At 23.6% G+C, this 27,164-nt stretch overlaps 1 protein-coding gene across 1 annotated transcript in view; it reads left to right on the forward strand.

Moving 5' to 3' along the window:
- LOC129610350 (sodium- and chloride-dependent glycine transporter 1-like) overlaps positions 1-25,988 on the forward strand; it is a 56,887-nt gene extending 30,899 nt beyond the window's left edge. Inside the window, exons 6-12 of the mRNA XM_055522906.1 lie at positions 9,899-10,088; positions 13,399-13,566; positions 13,664-13,840; positions 14,345-14,629; positions 18,045-18,179; positions 19,972-20,127; positions 25,741-25,988. Of these exons, the coding sequence (XP_055378881.1) occupies positions 9,899-10,088; positions 13,399-13,566; positions 13,664-13,840; positions 14,345-14,629; positions 18,045-18,179; positions 19,972-20,127; positions 25,741-25,872 (1,243 nt within the window). The 3' untranslated portion in view covers positions 25,873-25,988. The remainder of the gene's footprint in view (positions 1-9,898; positions 10,089-13,398; positions 13,567-13,663; positions 13,841-14,344; positions 14,630-18,044; positions 18,180-19,971; positions 20,128-25,740) is intronic.
- Positions 25,989-27,164: the final 1,176 nt, after the last annotated feature.

The raw sequence follows: 27,164 nt of genomic DNA on the forward strand, positions 1-27,164 counted from the left end.
TTCTCTTTTTTGTACTTACATTTTCTTTTATGGTTTTATTTTCACCTTTAAATATTATTTTTTCTTATTATTTTTATTATGCTTGTTAACTTTGTATAACTTTGAAATTTTTTTTTTTAAAGTACTTAATTGTAATAGGAAAAGAAGTAAAGTTTTTGAGTACCAACTAATTTTTATTCGACAATTTAGTATTCAGGATAATTTAGTTAGGAATGTATTATTTTTCTGTGTGCGTGCATGTACACCAAGAACTATGGATATCCTAATATGAAATGTATATGCACAGACTGGGAAGCATTTATACTTTCTTTGTCCGAAATTCAGATTTTTTATGACGGGACTTAGTAAACTTTAAAAACGTATCGTAATGATTTTAAAAGTTTCTACTACACTTAAATCAAAGTTGATTTATTTGTCTAGTCCCTTACAATATTTTACATAAATAAAAATCAAATAGAATGAATTATGTATGTAAGATGATTACTGAATGAATGCTGGCCATTAGAGACAATAAAGTCGAATACGCAACTGTTTCAGTTTATTTCATACAATTTAATAATAATGAGCAGCGTTGAACCAAAGTATGTGTACAAATACCATGACAATTTACATTAATTCGTTCGTTAAGAGTAAGAGTAAGTAGGTTAGGAAGGAAATTTATGTATCTAGACTTACATAAACAAAGGTGCAACAAAAATAATAAAATTATATAATTTGTTATAATAATTTTTTAAAGTTCGTAATATTTTAAAAGTTCTTCTAAAATCAAGTTCAAAAAGCCAAGCAAGTAAAATGTAGTGCACATAAACCTTATTTTATTTTTCTGCTCGAGCTGCCAATAAAATTCGGAAAAGCTTTTTAAGATCAACAGATTTTCATTATTTTCTCTTCTTTTTTTTTTTTACTTTTGTTAACTCACTCACTATTGTTATGGCCTTTTCAAAATTTTGTTATTCTCCAACATTTTATTTTAATTTTTTTTTCGAAAGAATAATTTTTATTCTTCTTTCTTTATATCTTTACCAATTTTTTTTTTTCATTTTTTTGAGCGATTTCGTTCCGATTTTATACTTATTTTTAGCCCTTTAAAAAAATTTTGAAAAAAGTGCTTATTAGTCTGATTCAGTCCATTCGTCCATCCGTGGACATATTTACAAAACTATTACACGCTTGATGACGCAAATGTCAAATTTATTATGTACATTGATCTTTCCTATTACCGTAAAAGAAATTTTTAAAATCTCATTTTTTTTACAGAAATATGGCGGAGAAATTCTTCTGTCGCGACATAACTTAGTTGAACTTACAGAAAACAAAGTGGTCGTTAAAGTTTACCGTTATCTGTAACCCATTTTTTTTTTCAAATTTTTGATATCGTTTTTTCTTTAGACGATAAGCTGTAGAAGTCAGAAATTTTTACAACCTTTAGTTCAGTTTTTTAGAAGAAAATTTTTTTCTATTTCGATCCTCTTTATCTTTAAAGTCATCATCACCTTTCGAAATTTGTAAAACTTGAATTTTCGGCACCTTATATATTTTCAAAACTGTAAGCTTTTTTAAATTTTCAAAACTTCAACTTTTTTAGACGTCAAAAAATATAATTATTTTTCCTTAAGTTGTTAATACAAGCAAGTTAATGTTTCTTTCATATGTTATTGCTTCTTTCAAATTTCACTTTTTTGCTCATCCTAAATGTATGCAAAAATTTTATATACAATTAGAATATCAATGAATAATTTAAATAATTTAGTATTCAGGTGGACATGCAATTTTAAATTTTGCTATTGTTTGATTTCTTATTTGTATTCAATAGGTTTAGGTTCAAGCGGGCAGCCATGCAACTGTATGGGTCGTATGTAATTAAGCAATCAAACAGCTTGTAATTTCTTACAAATTAATTGAAATTTTTAGTTTAACGTAATCGATTTGAATTAACGCAATAACTTAACAGTAGCAACTAAACTATTTTGAGTTTAAATTAAATTGCATGTCTGGCTAAGCTATTAGAAACTGTAGTTTTTATGTCTTGTTGAAGCAAAGAGTGCTACTTTACATACCATTGGTTCGATCCAACTTTAGTTATTTTAAATTTGCTCTTATATTTCTCAAGTAATATTATAACAACTATGAAATTGATGCTTGATGGAAGTTGAATCAAAAATTCATGATCTTACGGATGAGATAATCGTTCGATGTACAAGTGAAGGAATCATAAAATAAAAAATTAAAAAAAAATAGAGGCAAAATTTAAAACAGAACGCCAGCTACTTGTAATTTTTTCTTTTATCCTTTCATATATAATGTTACATGGAAACCGAAATTGTAATTTTATTTTTTATCTATATGATTATATACAGCTATATGTACATTTGTATTATTTTATGTACACATATTATAGATTTATACTTAAAATAGCAAAAAATATTTTATAGTTTTGCAGAGATTTAAATCGAGTAAAAATTGCAATGATGTTGCACGATTTATTTATAAAAAACAAAACAAAAAATGAGCAAACAAACGCCAGCAACAAATGAAATAAAATGATGGAAATACTGTTTATAAAGAGAAACAGGATATTTATATACTGACTATAAAAGCAAAAAAAACAAAAATAAATAAACAATAAGATATGATATAGCTAGATAGATAAATCGAAAAGTAAATTTATAATAAAATTACAAATGAAGTAATAAATAAAATTTTTAATTGCATGAATCAGTAGCTCTGTAAGATCACACCATTCCCAGTTAAATAATCGTCTTGTGGAATAGTGTAGTCATACATTTATTTTCAGTTCTCTTATTGAAATTTAAAAACCATTTTAATAACGGAAATGAGTTTTTAAATATTTCTACAATATTCAGTTCAAGGGTTCAATTTCTTGGCTACATTCAAGGTAATATCTATAATAGAAATGAAATTATTTAAGAATAATAATATTGCCAGCTCATATTATTTTTCTTAATATCAAATTTGCAATTTATTATAAATGAAATTGAACTTTTATAATACTTTTCTAAAAATAACAAATTACTGCCGACTATACAATAAAAAGTGATAAGAGTACTTAGTAAGTAATGTAGTCTTGAAGTAAGCAACTTGATTTTAAATTACAATATTTTGTAAACGAAAAGCTAACGGGCATAAAAAATTACAAAATGCATAAATTTTTTTTTCAAAATAAAAAAATTTGAAAATGAAAGGATAATAATGAAAAAATGAAAAATAAACCAAAAGCAAGACAAGAAAAAACCCTTTAATAATAATTTATTGAATTGATTGATTTGGATTGTTCAATCAATTTTGAATTTATAATGTTAGGTTAAGTGCTTCTTGAATAATAAAGTTTTTCTGTTATTATTGAAGATTTTATATATTGTATAGCATAATATACTTATAGATTCATGAAATTAGCAAAAGGAAATAATATAGTAGAAATAGTTTTGGAGCTATTGAAAAGTTGTAATTTATTTTTGTTTTTAATTCGAAAATAAATTTTCTTTCAACATTGTTCAAAATATTTCTTCATAATTATTTTAAATATTAAAAGAATAAATAGAGGCGACAAGCAGTCAAATTTCAAATAAATAAGCGAAATAGATGATTTAGTTTTGATTTAAAAGTTAAGAATATTTTTTGAGTTTAAATGTGAAAATTAGAGCCTTAAGTAACCAACATTTCTTATTAATAATGCTCTATTTTAAAGAAAATTTTATTACAGTATGTCTGAAGTAAAGTTCAATATTGGCCTTTATAATCTTTTAGTGTTTTAGAACCAGTGCATATTACAATTATATTTTTGTTGGTGTTGTTAAAAGAATATTCAACAGCTTTATTATATTGCATATAATTCGGCTGAATATAATGCTTGAATATTTTGCAATGTGTAATTTTCAATTGAAATGTTTATATTTAAAAGCTGAACCAGTTCCACAACCAATTTCGAGTACAATCAGTAAAATTTTTTTAATTTCGTATAAAAATTTAGGAAAATTTTCAAATTTATTGTTATTAAAATTAAGTTATGGTGGTTTTTCAAATTTATACAATAAATTTCTAAATTTCACGAAGCAAGGTTGAATATCGATTTTGTTATTCTTTAATTTGGTCTACAATTTTTTAAATTTTCTGGAATTGGGTGGTTTTCAAAAGACATCAGTTTACAGCCATAGTTCAAGATTTATTTAAGTCTTCTATATTTCAATGGCAACATATTTGAGTCAACTGCTAAAATTTGCTGCTGAACTACTTTTAATGGCGACTGTCGCAAATTAATTGATCTTTTTATTTATTTTCTAAAATTATTTTTAAAATTGCAAATCAAAATTGTTTTTTTTGTTGTTTAATCTTAAAATTTATTAAAATTTTTTGCTTTATTTTTTGAACTTTGAAAATTTATTTCTTCATTTTATTTTTTGAATTTTTTTTATTTATATTTTTAATTACCGTTGGATTAAAATATTTTAACAAATAAAATTTTTATTCACTTCGAATATAAAATTAATTTTGTTTTTAATCACCAAAAATGGTGAAACAGTGTAATGATTTTGTATGGTAAACGCCATTAAAATTCTAAAATAATTCAACAACAAATTTACAATATAATAAAAAATGTTGTACGAGGGTTTTTCTCAAAATCACTTTTTCATTATTTTAATATCGAAATTTTATAAAATATTTTTATTGATTTTATTATTGGAGTTATAAAATAAATAGCAATTAAACCAAAATGCTTATGAAAGTATGTAATGTGTATGTGAAATTAAAAGATTTCACATTGTGAACACACTGTAAGTAAAGTCTGAATGAAACTTATAAAAGAATAACAGAAATCAATGATAACCTACTGTATTCATTTCATAGTTGAGAAAAATCTGTATAAATTGACCGTTTCCCAATGCAAAGATTTTAAAGTGAATACACGGGCAAGAAATTAATATTCAGGGGACGCCTGTATTCACATTTCCCTAGGCATTTCAAATGTTTTAATTTTCTGTTAAATTTTTTTTTTTGTTTTAATTAAAAGTGTTACTGTCATAAGTGTATTTCCAATGAAAATATCTTTTCTTACAAACAGTTTTATATTATTTATACCTTTCTTTTAGTACATTTACAAAATGATTGAAGACACATTCCTTGAACATCTCCTTTAAGTCTACATTTGAATTTTGCAATTTAAAATTGAGCATTTTCTTAAAAAAATTTTACAAAAAATTTTAAGAATTTCGCTTAGCAAGTACCTATATGGTAACACTCTAACTTAATATTATAACTAAGTATACATTCTCTTGCAATTAATTTAACATTTTTATATAACATTTATTTTATCTACCAGTTCAAGTATTCACCATAGCAATTAAAATTTGATTATGTTTTAATTTTTTTTTTCTCTTTATGTGAAAATGGAAAAATTTAATTTGAAAAATCGTAAAAATCAAATTCCCTGCTTTTATTAATAATTTTCTTTTACAACTTTATCCTTTCTTATTGTAAATAATTTTTGTTGCGCGAATTTTCTTGCAAAATTTAACTTTAATTTTTTATTATAAAAGAAGTTTCTTAACATTATATTTGATTGAAATTTTATTTTTTATTTGTTAAGAAATTTAAGTGGGTATTTGTAGCAATATTGCAAATTTGGCATGATTTCTTCAAATTTATAATATGATAAGGCAACTAAAATCAAACGAGTAATGCAGTTTGGTTGAAATGGGGGACAAATTTCGGGAATCAAAAGACATAGTAAAGGTATTTTCCTTCATTTTGCCTTATAATTGCATTAAGATTTAGCAAAAAATAAGAGAATTAAAAAGCACTAAATTTTTAAAATATTAGGGATGAGTTCACGAAAAAATTGCATAATTTTAGGGTTTTGATATATCAATAAGGAATGAATACCATTATAATGAATTCATTTGTATTTGGATGACGTTTTTAACAATTTAGTTTCAATATTATTATTATTATTGGAAATATTAAAAAATATTAATTTATTCCGTAAATAGGAGGTTTTACTTGCTATTTTCATACTATTACAAATATTTTAATTCTCGATCAAGTAATTTCGGTAAATTTTCCAAATAGCCATGTACAAAAGTATTTTGTTATTGTATTTCCCGTTGTTGTATTCCATAGAACACAGTAAAACCATAAAAATAGAAAAAATATAACTTTTCTCGAGGATAACATAATAAAATGGAACATAAACCAAAAAGGAAATTAAAAACAGAAGAAAAAAAAATAATCTGAATCCAAAATGTGAAAGGAAATCCAAATGTTGTGTAAATATTTTTATACAACATTTTATTTATTAGTGTTCGGAGATTTAACAGAGTTGTAAAGATAATTGGAAGCTCATTTTATGTATTTATAGAATATATTATATAATTCTTTAACTCATATTACATTGTTAAATTTTTAATTACTAAAAAATTTTAGACAAATTGTTAAAGTGGCATTAAAATGATTTCAATTGAATGAAATCTTAAATATTTAAATTTTCCTTATTACGTGTAATATTTTACAGATTTCTGACTTAAACATTATACAATTATCATTAAGTACTACAATATTATTGTAATTAACAATATTATATGTAAGTTTTAATAAATTTTTTGTAATCAATTCCAAAAAATCAAAATATACAAGTCTTTACACTGTTCTAGTGTTATATGAGGAGAACTGAAAAATGTTATATGTTTTTTTTGTTCTCTTTCTCTATAGTAATATGCGCTATTATTAAGTGAATTAATTTTTAAAAAGCTTGACCTAATTTTCAGTAGAATAAATCAAAAAGATTTATATAATATGTGTCTTGGGATTTAGACTTTCATGTTATCCGCCATGACGCCAAAATATTGACTGAGAGTGAATAAACTTTAATAATATTCTATAAAAATGTATTTTTATAAAAGCTTTTATACATAATATATAAATTTATATTGAGGTCACTTAAAATAAAAATTCTTAATGAAATTAAAAAAAAAATTATTGAAATTTTGTCCATTTATAAGTAAAATTAATATTTATTACTTAATTTATTTAATTTTTAAAATATACTTCAAAATTGAGTCATAATCTGGTCTCAGATTAAGTTATTTAAGTAAGTAGTATGTAAAAAGTAAATAATAAAATCTTTTTTTAATGTCAGTAGTGGTGATAATTTTTTGTTAGACTAAAATTTGTCAATTTTATTGGAAAAGTTTTTGTAGTCATAACTTAATTTTATGTAATTAATTGACTTGTAAGCATATTAGGGAATGAGAAAAAAATTAATAATTCAATTTTAGCAATTTTATTTGTTTGAATTAATTAAATTTATTTCTCCATCATGCGGTTGATTACGTAATTTTTTCTAGACTATAAAATATTCTCATGTCTACTTGCATCTCATTTATTTTTTTCAATTTTTAATCTTTAACTGATTTAAAAGAATTCGGGCTCAATTTTGTTTAAAATAAATTGTTAAATCACACAAAAGTTGTTTCCAGAAAATCCAGACACAATGTGTTGTTGCCTAACTCAATCAAAACACAAAACTTTAACAAACAAAAATTATAAATTCAAAAAAAATTTTGAAAACTTTTAGTTTTTAAGAAAAACTTAATTTGTAGGAATTATTTCTCTTATGTCAACAATACATAGTATGAAAAATCTATTATGGTCGGTACATAACTCACCATAATGTATATTTTCTGGTTAGTGAAAATATCATAGCAGAAATGCATTATGAAAATGCGTTTTAAGCACTTATTCACAATTTAAAGAACGCTAGTCAGCTTTGAGCTAGCATTCTTTAAAAAATTTAAATTTGGTTTTTAGTTGAGTTTCACTTTCTGCCTTCCGAATTCATTGAAAAAGTCGCCAGTTATTTTCGGTAACAGCCGGAAATAAAATATTAAATTTCAGCAATTCCATTTATTAGTAAATATGGTAATTATTGTAAAATCGGCCCCTAGTTCGATTCCCGAGCCCCTGATTCATTTGTTTTAACATTGCGAATTCAAATATTATAAGAAAATTGGTTAATTATTTCTCTTTACATGCGTAAAAATGTAAATTCGTCCCTGGAAAAAGATTTATTTTCCTGATATATCGCAAAAGTTGATCAAACCGTTACATAGCCGAAATAAACTCAAATATAAAATTTCATCAAAATCGGTTCCGCCGAATTTGAGACACATGCACGCAGACAGGCCCACATCTACCTAAAAATAGCTTATTAATGCTTCCCTATTGTGTAGAAGCGCGTTAACACTGAAAACTCGACATCCGAAATTTGGTGTTATCACATAACTTCGTATACAATAGGAGCAATATGGTCGGTACAAATAGTATATAGAGTTTTACAAGAGAGTGAATAATCAATTCGAAGTTTTGTTCTGACTTGAAAAAAGAATAATTTATTTTAAAATATTGTTTGTCCGATATCAAGAATATAAATTAGTTGAAGAAATTTGCCAAGGTTTAAAAACTTCAAACATTTCAAGTTTGAATATTAATTTAGTGTTTAAATTATGCATAAATGATTACTTTAATGATTGACCGTAAAAATAACACTATATAAAAAAGGTGTTAATATATGCAATTTTTTGTTAAAAAATTTAAGAATTTATTCAAATTTAAAAAAATAAAAAAATCTTCATTCATTATTACAAAAAATTTACAAGCACAACTTTAATTTCTTAATCGTTTTCTCTTTACTATTGTTATTTTAAAAGAATGAACTCTATATGACATCATTTAAATTAAAATGAAAGGATTTGTTTTTTTTTTTATAAATAATTTTCTTTATGTTTTTTAAATAATGCAGACAGTCTTTGTAAACAAGAGAAAAGAATAATATAAAGCAATAATGTGATCCTTTATTATTTGAAGTTCCTTTATAAAAATGCACATAGATTTAAAGATTCTTGTATATTTTTTATAATATGTCTTTCTCACACGTGTCTTAATCCTATGGCTTCCATCATTTATTAAATTGTCTGTAATAGCCGCCAAACTTCATTATTATTACGAAAATTCTGTAACGTAAAAAATTTTAAGAAATTGAAATTTAAATTATCGTATATCTTGACATTCTCGTAAATGATCATTATGTTACAATATAAGTAGAAAGTGGCAGAATTTGTCAAAAATAAATTGTTTATCACTCAAATTATGACATCGACTTTCATTTCGAGCCGCTCTCCGCTTTTTCCTTTTCATTCAAAATTATCTTTAAACAATACGGAATTGGTTCGGAATTGAAAATTTCTTTATAAAAAAAATTGTAGGTAATATTTTGCCTAAGTTCATACAATTTTAACAATATGGAAGTCAACACAATTCTGTGCCATATAGGCACCTTAAAGTGTAATTTACTTGTCTATAAATTTTCATTGTAGTAGATTTTTTTTCGCTTATTTTCTTGTGTTTTTTGTCCTTTGTTATTTTACGATTCAACGATTTCTGTTTATTATTATGTTACACAACACAATGCCCACGAATTATTCAAGTTAACAATAATTTTTTATTCGTGTTTTTTTTTTTCAACTTATTTTCTTACTAAAATTATTTTCATTTCTTTTTTAAGTTTTTGTTTGAATAGCATTTTTTCTTCTTCCATTTTTTTTAACATACTTACACACTGTATAATGTCAAGGCTTGCATATTCTATTTTATATTGAAATTATACTCTCACAGTACATGTTAAGCATATTAAGTAGAATATATTAATATTATGTATGTAGATTCTCTTGAATGTATAGATGGTCGGATGTACTTAAAAAAAAAAAACAAAAAGCATAACGTTTAAAAAGCAAAATGTTGAAAAAAAAAATTACTCTATTCCTTTTTTCATTAAATTTTTTATTTGATTTTTCATGCTCTTCTTTTCGTTTTCTTTTTATTATTCTAGCCGGTATGTCCTCGGAATAAATGATGATACAGATTGGACTAATTGGGGATATCCTAGATGGCAGTTGGTATTGTGTCTTCTACTTGGTTGGTTAATTGCATTTTTTTGTCTCATTAAGGGAATTCAAAGTGCCGGTAAAGTGGTTTATTTTACAGCACTTTTTCCATATGTTATGTTGACAGCTTTGTTGGTAAGTATATACAAATATGCATAATATTGTAAGTGTTAATAAAAAATATAGGGAAAAAAAATTTTTAAATTAAATTATATTCATATACATATATATATAGTATGTTATGCACATTTATAAAAAGAAAATTAAGTTAAAAATGTAGGGAGGACAAAACAAAGATAAAAAGATTAATAAGTTTACATTCATATAGGGGGAATCCATAATAATTTATTTATCTTATATGTTAAATTTATGAGAACGATATGAAAAAAAACTTGGATTGTTTACAATGGAGTTTAGATTAGTTTTACAATCCAATTGGATTTTATATGGTATTTATGACAATAAAAAAGTTTTATCGATGCAATAACATAAAATTTTCTTACCACATCATGTAACTGTAAGATTTTAACAGCAAATTTTGATTGTCAGACTTGGCATTATTATATGAGTTGACTGCTCATTTAAATTGTTAATAATATTAACCTATTTACATAAACGAGAATTTTCACAATTTTCTCTAGATTCTGTCTATAGTAGCAGTTTGAGCATTAAATTTGTGAGCTATGTAACGCAATTAAAGTAATCCATAATTTTTTAATGTGATTTTTGCATTATTAGTGCATTATTCTGTTCTGAATTCAATAAAAAATTTCATTATTGCAATCAAAGAATTGATTATACAATAAATTCGTTGATTTAGTTTATAAGCTGCTCTAGATTATATTTACAAAGAACTGTATTGGATTGTGTTAGAATAATCTTTGTAGGACTGAGTTAACATATTTTATTAGAGTTTTTATCCTTATGCATAAATTTGTTTTACGAGTATTAAAATACTTTTGTAAAAGTTACAAAAAAGAAAAGTGTTAAGTAAAGGGAAAGACAAAATTTTATATTTTGTTTCCATATCATTTTACAATATACATTTCTTTTATACTATGTGAATGTGTATAACATAATGCATTTTAAATGTGTATAACATTTAATTACGAGTACTAAGGTCTATTCACAAAATTTATTTTTATATTATTATGTTTATTCAGTATAACTATGTAAATTTTTAATGCAAAGGCTAATGTGCATAACTTAAAAGATTTTAAACATATTAATTACCCATTAAAGAATAATCTAAATAAAGTATGTATATATGCATTATATACAATAGTATGTGGAGAGAATGAAATATTTAACTTCTTGTATGCGATGGTTACATTAAAATTTCATGGTTCTCATTAAAAATTTTCCATTAAAGAATAATAAGTCGGAATATAATAATAATAATAACAAAAAGAGATAAAGATTCTTAAACAGTTTTATTACAGTATATGTGTAAATGTAAAATTTTATTAGTTAATGTTAACATAATATTTAATGGTTGTAATCTAGGCTATACAAATACACATAAATGCATACATACGATTATTTATTGTAAATTTTAATAATAATTCTGAATTAAAACAAAATTTTGAGAAACAGTTGTATGCATTTGTGTATGTATGTGAATATAGAGATATCTGAATAAATTAATGACCACAAGTTTATAATTAATAAGAGATTTTTGGAGGTTTCAATAATTTTATTTTGTGTTATACAATAATATTAGAATACAAAATTTTATTAAAGCAATATTCTTATTTATTATTATATAACTTGCTATATTATTATACAGAAAAAAATGTTAATACTAGTTTCATTTTGGATATAAGAATGATATTAAATTAAAATATTAAAAAAAAAAATATATTAAAATTGCAAAATTAATTGATTTCAATTTTGGTTAATTACACATTAACAATTTAGTTGAATAAAATATTCTATTTGAAAAGCCATAAAAAAAGTGTTAATTTTGTTCAAAATATTTGAAGTGAAAACGCAATAAAAATTAAAAATTTAAAATCAATTACAATTTAAAAGTATTTTTTAGTGAAACAATAATTAAATTATAATTTTAATATTCATTTGTACGAACCTGTTCTACCCATGTTAGTTTCAGTTAATTTCAGTTGTTTATTTTCGAAACATGGGGAAATAAGTGTTTGTTAAGTGAGCGGATAATAATATACAACATACATAGTAGAAAGAAGAAGAATTTAGATATTTCATTTGGCAAGAAATTTATTGTATGCTGTCAAAACTATCAATACCTACCTTATTAGACCTAATATAGTAACAAATTTTTCAAATACGTAGAAGAGTTTCTCATGTAAAAAACTAGAGCACAATTTTAAGCCTAACTATACTTAATATACCCTCTTATATATTCAATATTAAATACTGACAAATACGACTAGATAAAAGATTTTATTTTTATAAAAAAAAACCCATATGTATATGCTTATTTCAAACGTCTAACCGAAAATGCTCTCTTTCGCAGAATTTGCTTAACCCAAATGAAAAGTTTATTTGTGGATTTTGTATTTTTCAAATTTAATTGTGTATACATATTATGTACTTTTTAAGAATGCTTATAAGTCTACTGTTATACACGACTTACAATATGAACTATAAACTTGAATTTTTCTTTGTTTTAAAGTAATTTTGTATTGCGTAATTTGGTACCTGGATAACATTTATCAGTTTTGAAATTCTTATTAGAATTAAGATGATTTTTGCCTCTTTTAAGGCATTTTTTTTGTGGGGCCGTAGACAATTATTATTTTTAGTGTATCGTTGAATAATTTTTTAGACTTGATGTACATTCTTTCGATTTCCATTTTTTTTGCCTAAATTTTATATTTTTCAATAAAAAAAGCAAAGAAAAAAAAAATCTATTATTTAGTATAGCTATTTTTTGTTATGTCTGTACCGTAAAAATTTAATTGAGTAGAAATTTTTCATTATTTTTTAAATTAAATTTTAATAAAACGCATTTAAAGGCAATTTTTTTTCTAGTGCAATTGGTTTTACCGCATACATATTTTATAGAATCGCGTTTAAAATATTATGGTATTGAAAAATTGCTTGTCATGAGTGTACAATATTTTAAGGTAAAAAATTGCATATATTCAGGATGAAGATATCGCACATATTTTTAGAAAATTTCTATAATAATTTTGAAATTAAAAATCGTGATCAAAGAAATGGATACATATTTTGTTTAATAATTATATGAAGGTATTCAATATTTTAGAGTAACGGTAAAATACAAATGAATAACATGGTGCAAAATATTATTGGTACAAGTGGTGATACCCGGCACAGTTGATTAAATTACCTATAATTGCAATTTAATTATCACTTAATAAAATTTTGTGACTCTAAATTTTTGACTCAAAAAAAATCATTTCGCTTTAATATTAAAGTTTTGAAATAATTTTTTTTTAAGGTACGTGGTGCAACTTTACCAGGTGCATTAGATGGTATAACATTTTATATACAACCAGATTGGAATACACTTTTATCAGCGGCAGTATGGGGAGATGCTGCATCACAAATATTTTATTCATTTGGATTGGCATGCGGTTCACTTGTAGCGTTCTCATCTTATAATAAGGTAAGAAACCAAAAGAAATTATGTTCCACTAAAATTTTTCTTTAGTAAATTATTTTCCACTAAAATTTCCTCTTTTTGTTTTATATTTCTATTTTAGTTTAATAATAATTTTCATACAGATGCTGTGGTTGTATCATTTACAAATGTTTTCACATGTGTTTTTGCTGGTTTTACGGTATTTGCTGTATTAGGTTTTATGGCACATAATTTAGAAACGACTGTCGGAGATGTTGTACAATCTGGTCCTGGTTTAGCATTTATTGCATATCCTGAGGTACTAAATTTATTATAATTTAAATATTTTAAAATACCATTAAAGTATATTTTTAATAAACCTTTAAAAAACTCGAAGATTTTGTATAAAATCATAAATTTTTAATCAAAAATTTGAAATTCAAGTGAAATTTAATTACGATCAAAATCACGAACGACTACTCTTCAATAAGGCAATGAGTAATTTTTCTAAAGAGTCATTCATTTTATTAATAAAATTTTCAAATTGAAAAATCTTCAATGACTCTTCTTTCAATTAAAAAACAACAATCAAAGTAAATTCTTAACTTAAGCATTTGTGGTCTTTTACTAAAATATAATAGATGAGGAATATGTATAGTAAATTTTCAGTTATTTCTAAATTTTGTTCTTAAAATTTACCACAAAATAAAAGACCTTTAATATTAAACTCAATTATAACCGCGTTCTACTTAAAATGTACTTGAAGTTAAATTTACATGTAAACTCTTTTTTTTTCATTTTAATTAATAATTTCAATTTTTAGGCTGTTTTATTAATGCCAATTGCACCGCTCTGGGCAATATTATTCTTTTTAATGATGTTTGTTCTTGGTATTGGTTCACAATTTGGTGGTATTGAAGCTATTTGTACATCACTTGTTGATCATTGGCCACATTTAAGAAATCAAAGATGGAAAGTAACTGCTGGTGTTTGTCTTGGATGTTTTGTTGCTGCTTTACCAATGGTTTGTAATGGTGGAATATATGCATTTACATTAATGGAATGGCATACAGCATCATGGGCTATTTTGTTATTGGGTACCGCTGAGGTATAAAATTCATACAGTTTACATTATTTTTAAATTAAATTTTTTTTCCCAGTTACTCGTATTTGAAATATTGTTGTGCATTATTAAAATTTCAAAATATGACATTTCATACTATACCTTAGCAATACTACAATACTATGCGACAGCTAAAGATATTTGCTTCCTTAATTTCTTCTTGAAAATGACCTTAAAAATTTTAACAATGCCATGATTTTAATAATATAAAAAAAATTTTTAAAAATATGCGATAAAAAATTTTCAAATGGAAAATTCCTAATTAGTATCTTTTATATAAAAAGGATAAATTTTTCCATTTTGCCATTTATAAATTTGCCTTTATTAAAAAATTGTTCGCATATAAATCGCGAGTATAAAAAAAATATTTTTTGTTCAATTACTTAATTTTAGATCTATGTTGAAATTAACCTACACCCATAATTATAATAAATGAATAAAACCATATTGCTAATAATTTAAATGTATGCACGTATGTATAGTATGTAATACATTCAATTTAATGCATTAAAAATCTGTACGCAAGCAAGCATTATCCGTACGTGCTTTTACTTCTTTCACCCTTATATTTCACCATTTTTTTTTTTGGTATTTAATTCAAAGCTTTATAGTTTTTTTTTCTGGTTCCATGATTTATAAAATTTGTACCATCTACCGGCAATAAATTGAAACATCTATTAATGTCATTAATAATGAATGGTCAATTTTATTTTTTTTTTCGTTCGGTTACCAGTGGACCATTTTCCTTCATTTTCCATTTTCACACTTACTTTCATTTTGATAATTTTTTTTTTATTTTTTTTTTTGTAATTTTATTGTTAGCTTATTTTAATACACAATTTTTTTGTTTTCTTTTCTTTTTTTTTCATTCGGAACCGCAACACTATGTTACCAATTAAATTTTTTTGTAATCAATTTTTCAACGGTGTATACCCATTACCAAAATTAATGTCGAACATTATGTAAAATATATAAAATAAAGTAACAAGTGGCAAAGTGTTGGCGTATAAAATTTTTTAACAAAGAGTGTGGGTACTTTAATATGGTACACGATACACACTTAATGTACATTATAATATTTTAACTACAGAGATTTAATGTACTACATATAATATTATACCGTATAATAATTATGAATAGGTATATGCACTATATGCAAATTGTAGTTGGTATTTTTGCTAAAAATTTAATAAAAGTTGTTGAAATATTAAAATGAATTTACTGAAAAGTTAGTAGCCACTATATACACATACAGTTATGTAGAGAAAATTGAGGCTATCTAGATGCTATAGTTTTATTTAATGTTGGGAAAACAAAAATGGTTTCTTTTAATACAAACATTTCATTTATGTTATAGTGTTGCTATATACAGTTAAAATTTTATAAATATACAAATTTATTGAGGAACACAAGCACACAGAAATAATTTATTCGGGATGGGAAGGAAAATATTCATTATTTTTATTGTTGTTTTTATTATTTTGAATGCGACCACAAAGTTATTTTCATTGATTATTGCGAATTATTTTTATTATATAACAGTACTTATATGTATAATAGTACGAGTGAGTAGTATAATAATTATTGTAATTTGTTTATACATTTTGGTAGAAAAAATCAACTGATTTAATGTTATACTCAATTCCTATGTATTGAAAATTTTTCTACTAAATATTTAGTGTATTAATATTGTTAATATTGGAAAACTATATAATTTATATTACAAAAATATTAAAAAGTTTAATATTAAATTTTTAAATTTTACACTGTGCGAAAAATTATTAAAATACTTAAATACGTGCGGACAAGACTATTTAATTAGAAATCTATTGCAACCTGTAAATTAAATGATATATGTTAAAATACCTTTCAAAGAAATCACAGAAACTCTATAATTTCATTTCTATATAAATTATAACACTTGCCATTGTAGTTTTAAAAAATTCTATATTTGAGCTTAGAATAATTACTCTCACAAAAATTGTTGATACATAATTTTACTCTGTTATACTTAGCGAATTACTATAGTGATTTAAAAAAGTTCTTTAGAATCTGTCATATTTATCGCGACTAATTTAGCCTTAGATCTGACCATTGGTGCAGTGGTTATGGCACCGGTCCTTTAACCGAAGGGTCTCGGGTTCAAACCCCGGTCAGGTCACTATAAAAATTATATTCAATATTATTATAACTTAATATACAATACTAATAGTAATTATATATTTGAATATTACAAGTAATTTTCAAATATTCCTAATATTCCATATTAAAAAAAAAAAATTAAGAAAAATAAATAGTAAATATTAATAACCTCAAATAATTAATATATAAATAAAAACTACGGCAGGCTAGTCACCTACCTAGTTAAACCCTATGACGCTATGAAACTAGTGCATGAGAAATCATGCACTAGCCCTATGCTCCTTCTAGGAGTGAACAAAGGAAAAAAAAAAAAAAAAAAAAAAAAAATTTAGCCTTAGAGTTTTTATGAGATTTCTATTATTTCAATTTATCTCCTAGAATTTTACTCTCGTCAAAATGCCTTCACAAGAAACTACAATCTACTCACAAATCAAGAAACTAATGATCATTTAGAAAATCAGGTTAGGGCTGCTATATTGGTATATACAAATAATGTAATTGAGCAAAAGCCACTAAATATTAGGCACTTTGAATATCATTTCATTGTACTCGTATAATATTTTCCGCATAATTTTTTTCTCCAAGTGTATTACTTACACAAATTACAGTAATAATTGAACAGTTTTTTACGTGATAATGTTAAACTAACATAAAATTATAACGAAATTATAATGAAAATATATATATATGTACTTTATATAGCAGAAAAATAAAATATTATATTAACGGTTGAAATGATGACTTTTATTAGATTAACAAATAATATCGAATTATAATGTGCGTATAACAAACACTTTACCAAATATTTTAGAAAATGATTAAAATCATTATTCATGGTGTTTCGATAACAAAATTAAAATAGGGTATGGATGAAAAAGAGGGAGAGAGCATGAATGTTTTATATAAAACACCTATGTATATTGGAAAATGAATTCATTAAATAAAGGTCTGAGAAAGTGAAAAAGGGAAGAGAGAGAGAGAGAGCAAAAAAGAAAAATTATGGTTAAAAATATATTTGGGTTTTATGGAAGTATAATTTTTAATTTTCCTTTCCTTTTTTAATTTTTCTTTGATTTTTTGTAAATATATTTTGTATAACTATTTAACTTCTGTATTAAATTAAAAGGTAAACATTATTATAACACCCTCGCATAAAATGGTTTCGATAACTAGATTTTTAATTACAAAATATTTTTCATTTTTCTTTTATATTTTCTTTTTTTTAATATATATTTTCTTTATCGTTTTAATGTTATAGGTCGTCATTATATCGTGGGTATATGGAATGGATCGTGCTTTAAATAATTTCATTGATATGGGCATTAAATTCAATTGTTTGGTACGATATTATTGGAAATGTGTTTTGGTAGTTCTTACACCAATTGCATCTGTGGTAAGCACCTATATACATTTTAAGAATTTTCTTTTTATTATTTTTAATTTTTGTTTATACTCGTAACCAATGTGTATTTTGTGTTTAATATATTTTGTATGTAAATGTATGTACACATATGAATGTGTGTATTTTAAAATTTTTCATTTTAATATTAATGGCTTTCAATATTGAATATTAAATAGAATAAAATGATTTTAACATTGGGAGGTTATAAAAATTTTGTTTTTGTTTTTAGATTTTGAAAAATTCTGAAAGGTCATAGAAAAAATTTCAAACTAATTTTTAATTTTTTTTTTTTTCGAATCGAATTGGAATAAAACCAGAAGCAGGAACTTTTTCTTTTTTCATTTCTTTTTAATTGGTTTCAGTTCTAAATTTTTATTTAAAATTCAATGATGGATTCGGGTTTAAAATTGTAAGAAAAGTTTTTTTTTTATAATGGTTGCTATTGTGTTTGTCTGAAGAAGATTTTTTTTGCATTTAGTTAAAAAATTTTCCCAAAAAAATTTGAGTGGTTTTGCATTTCTCTTATTGTAAATGACAGACAGTATGCGGTATATTGGTTAAAATTCAAATTTAATTTTAAACTAAAAGTACATTGGATCGTATGTGGGACACAAAATTGGTGAAAATACTTCAATAATGACACAAATACATAGAGTTTTATGCAGTTTTCTGCATTGTTATATGCAAATACTGGTACATAGGAGCTTTTTTATTGAATTAAAATAAAATATCTTTGAATGCACATTTTAACATTTTAGATTTAATATTTTCTTCGAATTTAATAATAAAAATTTTATAAAATCATAAAATATAAATTACTCTTGGAATGAAATAGACAGGACTATATGCATAATTAGTCAGAATTTATTAAAAATATTGGGTAATGAAAGATATTTTTATCTAAAGTATTTTAAAGCAATGTAAATTAGGTGTTTTTCCTAATGTTGGTTTAAAATTTATTTTTCCATTTTCCTAAATTAATTTTTTCTGAATTTCTTGTATTAGAATTAGATTGTTATTTTTGTGGTATGTTTAACTGTTCAAAGGGATTACATCATGTTAATCGGCCGTTGTTTTTACCTTGGTAACATAAACTGAAAAATCAACAAAAAATTATGAAAAGTTGCACTATTTTTTTTTGGATCCTACTTTTTTTTTGGATTTTGAAGTTCTATATTTTTCAAATATTTTTTGTTATTTTTAAGCTCTTCTATAAAATTTAGGATTACTTTTTTGTAATATGTCTGTACGACATCTGGCGGCCAAGATACAAAATTTTACTACAGAGCCTTAAGTGTACTCGTTACTAATAATAAAATTTATCACATTTCTATAAGGATGATGACCCCTTATTGGTTTTTATTTTAGGACAAAGTGTTCTATTATTTATACAAGTTATGTTTATGTGCAATATTATTGGTTAGCTTAACATTTTGTCATTAAAATTTAAAATATTTGTAAATAAATTTACGAACTGGAATTTTTTCAATGATGTTTGCAACTACTAGACATGTTAGGCTTATAGCTTCGCATGTTTTAATAATTAATAAATAATGTGATTATATTTCGAAGATTTTTAAAAACCTGTATCCATTGTTGACATTTAATCTCATCAACAATTTGGATCCATCATTAAAATTTTTTTATATATATTTTTTATAATTTTCAATTTATATAATTTTTTAAATACATTAATTATTAATTAATATACTATGTTTTACATTACAAAATAATTCTAAATATTTTTTTTTCTATTTTTTACACAATTTTCTATAAATAAAAGGTGGTGTTCGTTTTTACAATGACAGAAATAAAACCAACAGAATTCCGTGATTATAAATTTCCAGGATGGGCTGATGCACTTGGATGGATGATTGGTGCATCAACATTAGCTCCATTTCCGATTGCAATTATTTATAGATTATTTAATTCAAAACTGGTATGTATATAAAAATTTTTCTCTAAAATTTTTAATCTTAATGTGCACAATATGTATAACAGTTTTTAGATTATTTTTTTTGTATCATTTTAATAAATTATTTATAATTTAATATAAAATGCATATTATTAAAAGGATTCGCATTCATATTATAAAATGCTTGTGTATGTTAAACCATTTTAATTATATTGAGTAAGTTGTGGTAAAAATAAATTTTGAAAAACACTTTATTTTTTTTTTAAATAAAAAATATCAAACCACATCCAATAACCTCATTATAACAATAAAATTTCAATTTTATTGTGGTATAATGTTTTTCTATAAAAAATTGATAAGAAAAATTGTAATGCATAAAATTACAAAATCAAATTTATAATAATTATTTAAAATTCTCTAATAATGTTACGTAAATTTTAATGTAATTAAATATTATAATTTTAAGTAGCTGATTAAACTTACGGTATGTATCGAATATTGAAAAAAAAAAGATATAAATTTTTATCCGTTATAACAATTTGCTATTGTTCTGATTCACAGAATAGTAAATATTTTATTTGCATTTAAATCCTATGGCTAAATTGAAATTTATTATTGATATTAGAATATAATATTACTTAAATCGAAAATTAATTGTAATTTACTATCAATAACTAATTTACAAAAAATATAATTGAAATGATTTTCCTTGTATTACAGTATAAGGATTTTTCCAAGAAAAATTATCGTCTTGGAAACGATAGATTTTTTATTAAAATTCACCCATGTTCATTGTAAACTCTTAATCTATATAGGCAGGAGTTTTCACAAAAAATTCAAGACCTGAGGCAACTGATATATCTGTTATTTCCTGCAAATAAATGAATTAGAGGTCCTGAAATTTTTTAAATATAATGTATAAATATACGGAACAAAAGCAATATTTAAATTTTTAATCTATTTAATATTATTTTTAATTATTACATATAGGGTTTATCATCTAAAATTTCGCGCTTTCATATCATTTAAAATTTAATAATTATGTCCTAATAATGTAAAGAACGTGTTATTTTCAAAATTAATGCTTATAGTTGCAGTTCCATTTAGTTCTTCCTTACACATTGTAGATAAAAAGTTTTAGTTATTCATCTTTTTTCATCGTGAATTTTTCCATTGTGACTTACGCGCAAATGCAAATATTTATTTTTCTATTAGTTTAAGACATATTCTCAAATTGAAATATTTTGTTTAAAATATTAAGTTGCTAATTTGAGTTCACACGAGATAGTGAGGTGCACGGCAAATGTCTCTCTTGTCCTCACCTCTGGTAGAGCTTGTATATAGGTATTAAAAATTTAAAGTGCTCTAAGCTATAATAATTATATAACACATAAATATTTCGTGATTTAGAATCTAAAAAATGTTTAAATAGAAATATAGACATTTCATGACTTATTTATTTAAATTCTATATTTTTATCTTCGATTTATTAACATTAATTAAAATTCCAAAAACTCATACTCATTAAATTCATATTTATTTTTAATATTTCTATTAAAATTCCAAGAAATCATTAAAAATAAACAGTATAATATTGCCGCTCCCATTCATTCCTCATATTTTCATTATTATAATTTTTATTAAAGTCATAAACTTTAAACATTTAATTTTCTTTAACATTTTATTATCATATATATGTATGTATGTATGTATTCAATAAAAATATAAAACTATATAGAATAAAAGTGCTAACTTGACGAATTATAAATAAATATTAAATCGTCTTACGACAACAACGGAAAAAGTAAAAAAAAAAATGAAAAGGCAAGAATATTAAAAAAAAAACTAAGAGGACCAAAAGAAATTGGAAAGGAACACTGTTTTCATAAACAGAAATGAGATAATATTTCCCAAACTATTAAAATAAACTGATGTGTATGTGTATATGTAGATGTGTAGATACTTAAATACAAGCAAATATTTATAAAATACTGACATAAATCAGTGTAAAAAAGGAAATAAAAGAAAAAGAAGGGAGGCAAAACTAAAGAAAAAAGAAAAAAACCTATGAAACTTTTTTCCTGTTTGAATTTTTTTTTTTTGATTTTTTGTTCCTTTTGAAAAACTTTTACTATGTTTCTTGTGTACTGCAAAGCGATTACACAAATAAAAACAAACTACTAAAACAGAATATAAGAGTAAATAATTTTTTTCGTTTTTTTGAAGAAAACAAAAAAAAATAATCACAAGAAAATAATATTGTACAGTTGATTTTTAAGAAAAATCTACACTAAACAGGAAATATGATAGCCAACCCTTTCAAAAAAAAAAAAAAAAATAAATTTGGTTTTGGTTTTTCTATGATAGCAATCTGATTGTTAATATTCCCCATTTCAAATTAATTACATGTTTTTTTCATTTAAAAAACGAAGATTCATTGACCCCAAATTTATGAAATTTAATTTCAAATTTATAGTCAATAATATTATTTGTGCTTAAAAATATGCATGTGTAGGAATACAATCATATATAGTTCATCATTTTAATTATTTATTTCGGCAGCACTACGTTCATAATTATAATCGTGAATAAATTCACACAATTACATTCACATTTATACAACAAACTACTATTTCGTGGTATTTTCAAAAAAAAATATGATATATTTTGCCTAAGAAGTTTATTAACACTATTAGTAAGTGTTAATAACGTAACATTTGCTATCATAGTTAGTTTACTAACACTAATGCCGTTTAAGTATTTTATGCTATTATAAAGAATTTTAAATAGTTGGGAATAGTACGCTCCATTTAATAGATAAAAATATACCCAAAAATGACAAAATCTAAAAAAATTTAATTAATAAGAAAATTCTTAAATAAATAATATAAATAATAGCTAAATTGGAAAATAATTTAAAATTAAATCTGTTATAAAATTTTGTTGTACAAAATTTACTATCAACTGAATAAGCTTTAAGCATACTCAAGTACATGTACCTAGATATGTGACATTAATAGTTACGCACTACAATTTGCAGCAAGATAATATTTCCCTATTTAATCACGTAAATCATATAAATTTAGCTATTATAATGATAACATTAAAATAATTTTTATTAGTTTCATTATAAAAAAAATTGCATAATTTCAGGCAAATTTATATTGAATTTTGCTTCATAATAATAATGTAACAATAATTTGCAAACAGTTGCATTACTTGGTAGATGTTATAGTTGAGAATATTACCGCATTGTTGAATTCAGTATTTATCATAAAATTGGAAATATTGCATATATTTTGGCGAAGTAAATTGTTATTAATACCTAGCCTTTTCCTTTTTTCTGAAATTTTTTTGAAACAGCAATTTTATAAAATTTGTACCGTGCATTTATATTATTAGAAGTTGATTTTGTCTTTGCATATTGGGGATTAATTTTTAAAGCTTGAGAAATTAAAGGAATACAGTACAATTTCTGCTAAAAATAACTCGTTCTCGAAATACTAATTACTTAATTGTTTTAAGCGTTAAATACTTACAACTGTGAATCAAGGTAATACCGTAAGAATCTATTTGTGTATGAAAAATGTTTGAGATATTGTTGAATAAGATTTGATTTGGGAATGAGAGTATAAAATAGTGGGAATATCAGAATATCGTTTTTGGCATATGAAATAGAGTAGAAGAAACCGTTTGGAAGAAAAGAGGAAAAACGTAGTATGAAAATGGCTGGAATTTTCTTTGGATTTTTCTTATAAAAATAGTGCTTGAAAAAGAGACTCACCATTTTTATTTATTACGTCATTATATTCTGATTCCAATATTTTGTAGAAAGTAATAGTAACATAGTAAAAGTTAATACACTGAGAGCTCAAAATTATAATAAACGGTTACTCCAGAACTTATTAATTAGGTTGTCACTTTATTTTATCTATTCGTTGCAAATTGTTGTTCGATTAAGATCTTAAAACAAATTTAATTCGACTGGAAAACTCATTTTTCCTTAAGTTAAAATCATATTAAGGAAGTTTAAGGAATAACATACAATTTTAATTATTTTTATAATTTTTCATGTTTTTCTATAAAATTTGGAATACGATAGAATTGTGATGGAAAAATTTATAGAAAATTATCAGAAAAATATTTTAGACAACGAATAATAATTACGCTACCAATATAATAGTATCAAAAACCGTCTTTCTCTTATTCTTGAAACATACGATATAACAATATTTTGGACCAAATAACTTTAAATGTTAAAGCTGCTGTTGCTCGTAGAAAGAGAAGCTCTTCTTCTCTTTCCTTTATATTCTCTTTAACTAAAAAATTTTTCTTATTTATTTTCTTTGCTCCGTTTTTATTGTATTTGTTGTTTTCTCCTGTTTCTTTTTTTGTTTTTGCTTTTTTCAAAAGAAATTGTTTGTTTTACTTCCTGTGTTTTTCTTTTTCTCTCCTTTGTGTTTTTATTTTGGTAATGTTTTATTTTGTATTTTCCAAAGAAGAGTTTTGAATTTTTTAACAGCATCAAAAATTTAAGTAGACTTTTTTAAGAACGTTTTTGAATTTTTTTCTTTTATTTTATTTTACTTTTTATTTTAGTTTCAATTTTTTCTTTTTGTTTTCTGTTTCAATTTTCTTATAATACAATATTTACTATCCCAAGAGACTCTTGGAAGGAGTTGATAGTTAATAATAATATTATAATAACTATAAGGAAAAGACACAAAATGAAAATTTCCAAAAAACACAAAAAATAAGTAAAAAATAACGAAAAAAAAAAAACTTTCTTTCGAAAGTTATTCGATAATGTCCTGCATTGTGTTAAGTTTGTAAGGAAGTTAAAAAAATAAGAATAAAATACGAAAAAAATCCAAACAAAAGTAAAAAAGGATGTAGAATGAGACAATAACAAAATACTATTTAAGTATTAAGTATTTTGCAGTATTGTAAGAGCACTATGGGAATAAATTTCAGAGATTAATATTTTTATAAAGAGCTATTTGACTGTGGTTCTAATGTCATATATATGTATCTTGTATTTTCTTATAGTATTGCTATAATGCCTCAATAAATTTTAAAATTTAAAATTTAAAAATTGTTTTGTGTTCGTAATCATGGGCATTTTTAAATAGACACAATTATATATATCCTGTATTTATAAATTGATTCTAATATTTTTGAAATCACTTCTAATTTGAAAATTTTAAAAATTAGATTGAAAACTATTAGAGTTTTTCAACGCAATACTTCATTTAACTTTAAAATTTTAAAGATATTGCTGCCCTTTCTCCTTGTCCTATTTCTTGATTAATAAAACAATATTATAAGCAAGCACGTAAATTAGGCTTTGAAAATGACTGTAAAAAATTTTATGCAAATGTAGGGATCTATTGAAGAATTGTTATAAAAAAAAACCAATTTCATTACTATTGAAAGTAGTGGTGAAGTGCCTTAATTAATTTTTCATGTATTTGAATTTATTCCTTTATTATATACAATGTTAGCATAATTATTTTACTATAATGTTATACATATGAGCTTCTATTAATAAATTTAATAATAATAATAATAATATTATGTTAATTCTAATATTATCATATTATTTATTTTTATTATTTGTTTTATTTTTATTTATAGCGTCAAGAACCATGGTTTAAACCGACAATAAATTGGGGACCACAAAGTACAAATACAATGAATTCAAGTGATTCAAATGAAAAGAAATCGAATGAAGGTTGCGATAATAAAGCATTCGACTGTAATATTTAAATTATTTTAAATATAAATTTTAATATATTGTTAATTTAATATCAACTAAAAAAAAAATAATATTTTTATACAAATAATAAAAAAAAAAATTTGGTGTGATATGCAAAATGATCTGAAACAGTATGTTAAATGTGTTTATTGATGTGTGATAAAGAAAAAAAGAATGTAATTAATAATTAATAAAAACAAATTTTTATTTTTATATAAAATATGTAGCACAATTTTCACTAATTTATTTGTATTTGATTTAGGTGTAATAGAATGGAATTATTTACTTCATCGCAATTACTAATATTCATAACATTAATTACAATATTATCTTAATTTTGTAATTTAATAAAATTGGGTCTAATCAATGGTTTGTATTGTAACACTTTTCCAATGAACAAGTGACAACAGTGCTTTTAAAAAGAATCTAGAGTTGTACTACATTATTAAAATTTTTCCTATATGAATATATTTCTATTTTTTCCTATATGAATAAGACTTTCTTTCCTATATGAATATATTTCAAAAATTGCATACATTTAGGATTTAGGTTATTTGCGTGAGTTAATATTTTTTAATAGCGTGACGTTTACCGTAACATAAATTTGCAGTTTCAGAAATATAATGTGCCAAAGATTCGAATTTTACAAATTTCGAGATGCGATAACTTCAACGAAATGAACTATCTATTATTGTTTAAAAAAATTAAAAAAAAAAAACAATTTTACATAACGCTAAATTTAAACGGCCATTTTATTTTTTTAAAGCTAAATATGCTATGCCGCGTTGTAAAAAGCTCACCACTACTGTTCTACCTTTAAAGAATTTAAAAAATATTTGTGGTTTCTTTTAAATACATAGTCAAAAATAGCCTTTTTAGGGCTTCGGGGGGTTATACTTTTTAGAGGGGGAGAAATAGATGAAAATTTTCTAAAAAAAAAAAGAAATGACTTTCTAGTAAAGATCTATGTACATACAAAACTTTAGCTTTCTTCAAGGATGTAGAAATTTTTTTGAACATGTTCACGAACGAAAGAATGGACGAGACAAACAGAGTGAAATTAAAATTCTTTTGGAAAAGTACTAAATATGCATTTTTTAGAATTTTAAAATGTATGTTAACTGTTATACATATGTTTTAATAATATGAAGCAACTACATTTTTTGATTGCCAATTTTCAACACAGTATACTTTCTTTTCAATCTTAAAATTTTCTCTAATTCGCTATATTAATTTCACATCAATGAAGAGAAAGATCCTTAAAGCTATACTTAGTTTTTTCATATAATTTTTATGCATAACA

Source organism: Condylostylus longicornis, unplaced genomic scaffold (assembly GCF_029603195.1).
Source record: "Condylostylus longicornis isolate FDR11 unplaced genomic scaffold, ASM2960319v2 ptg000044l, whole genome shotgun sequence".
Lineage (NCBI taxonomy): Eukaryota > Metazoa > Arthropoda > Insecta > Diptera > Dolichopodidae > Condylostylus > Condylostylus longicornis.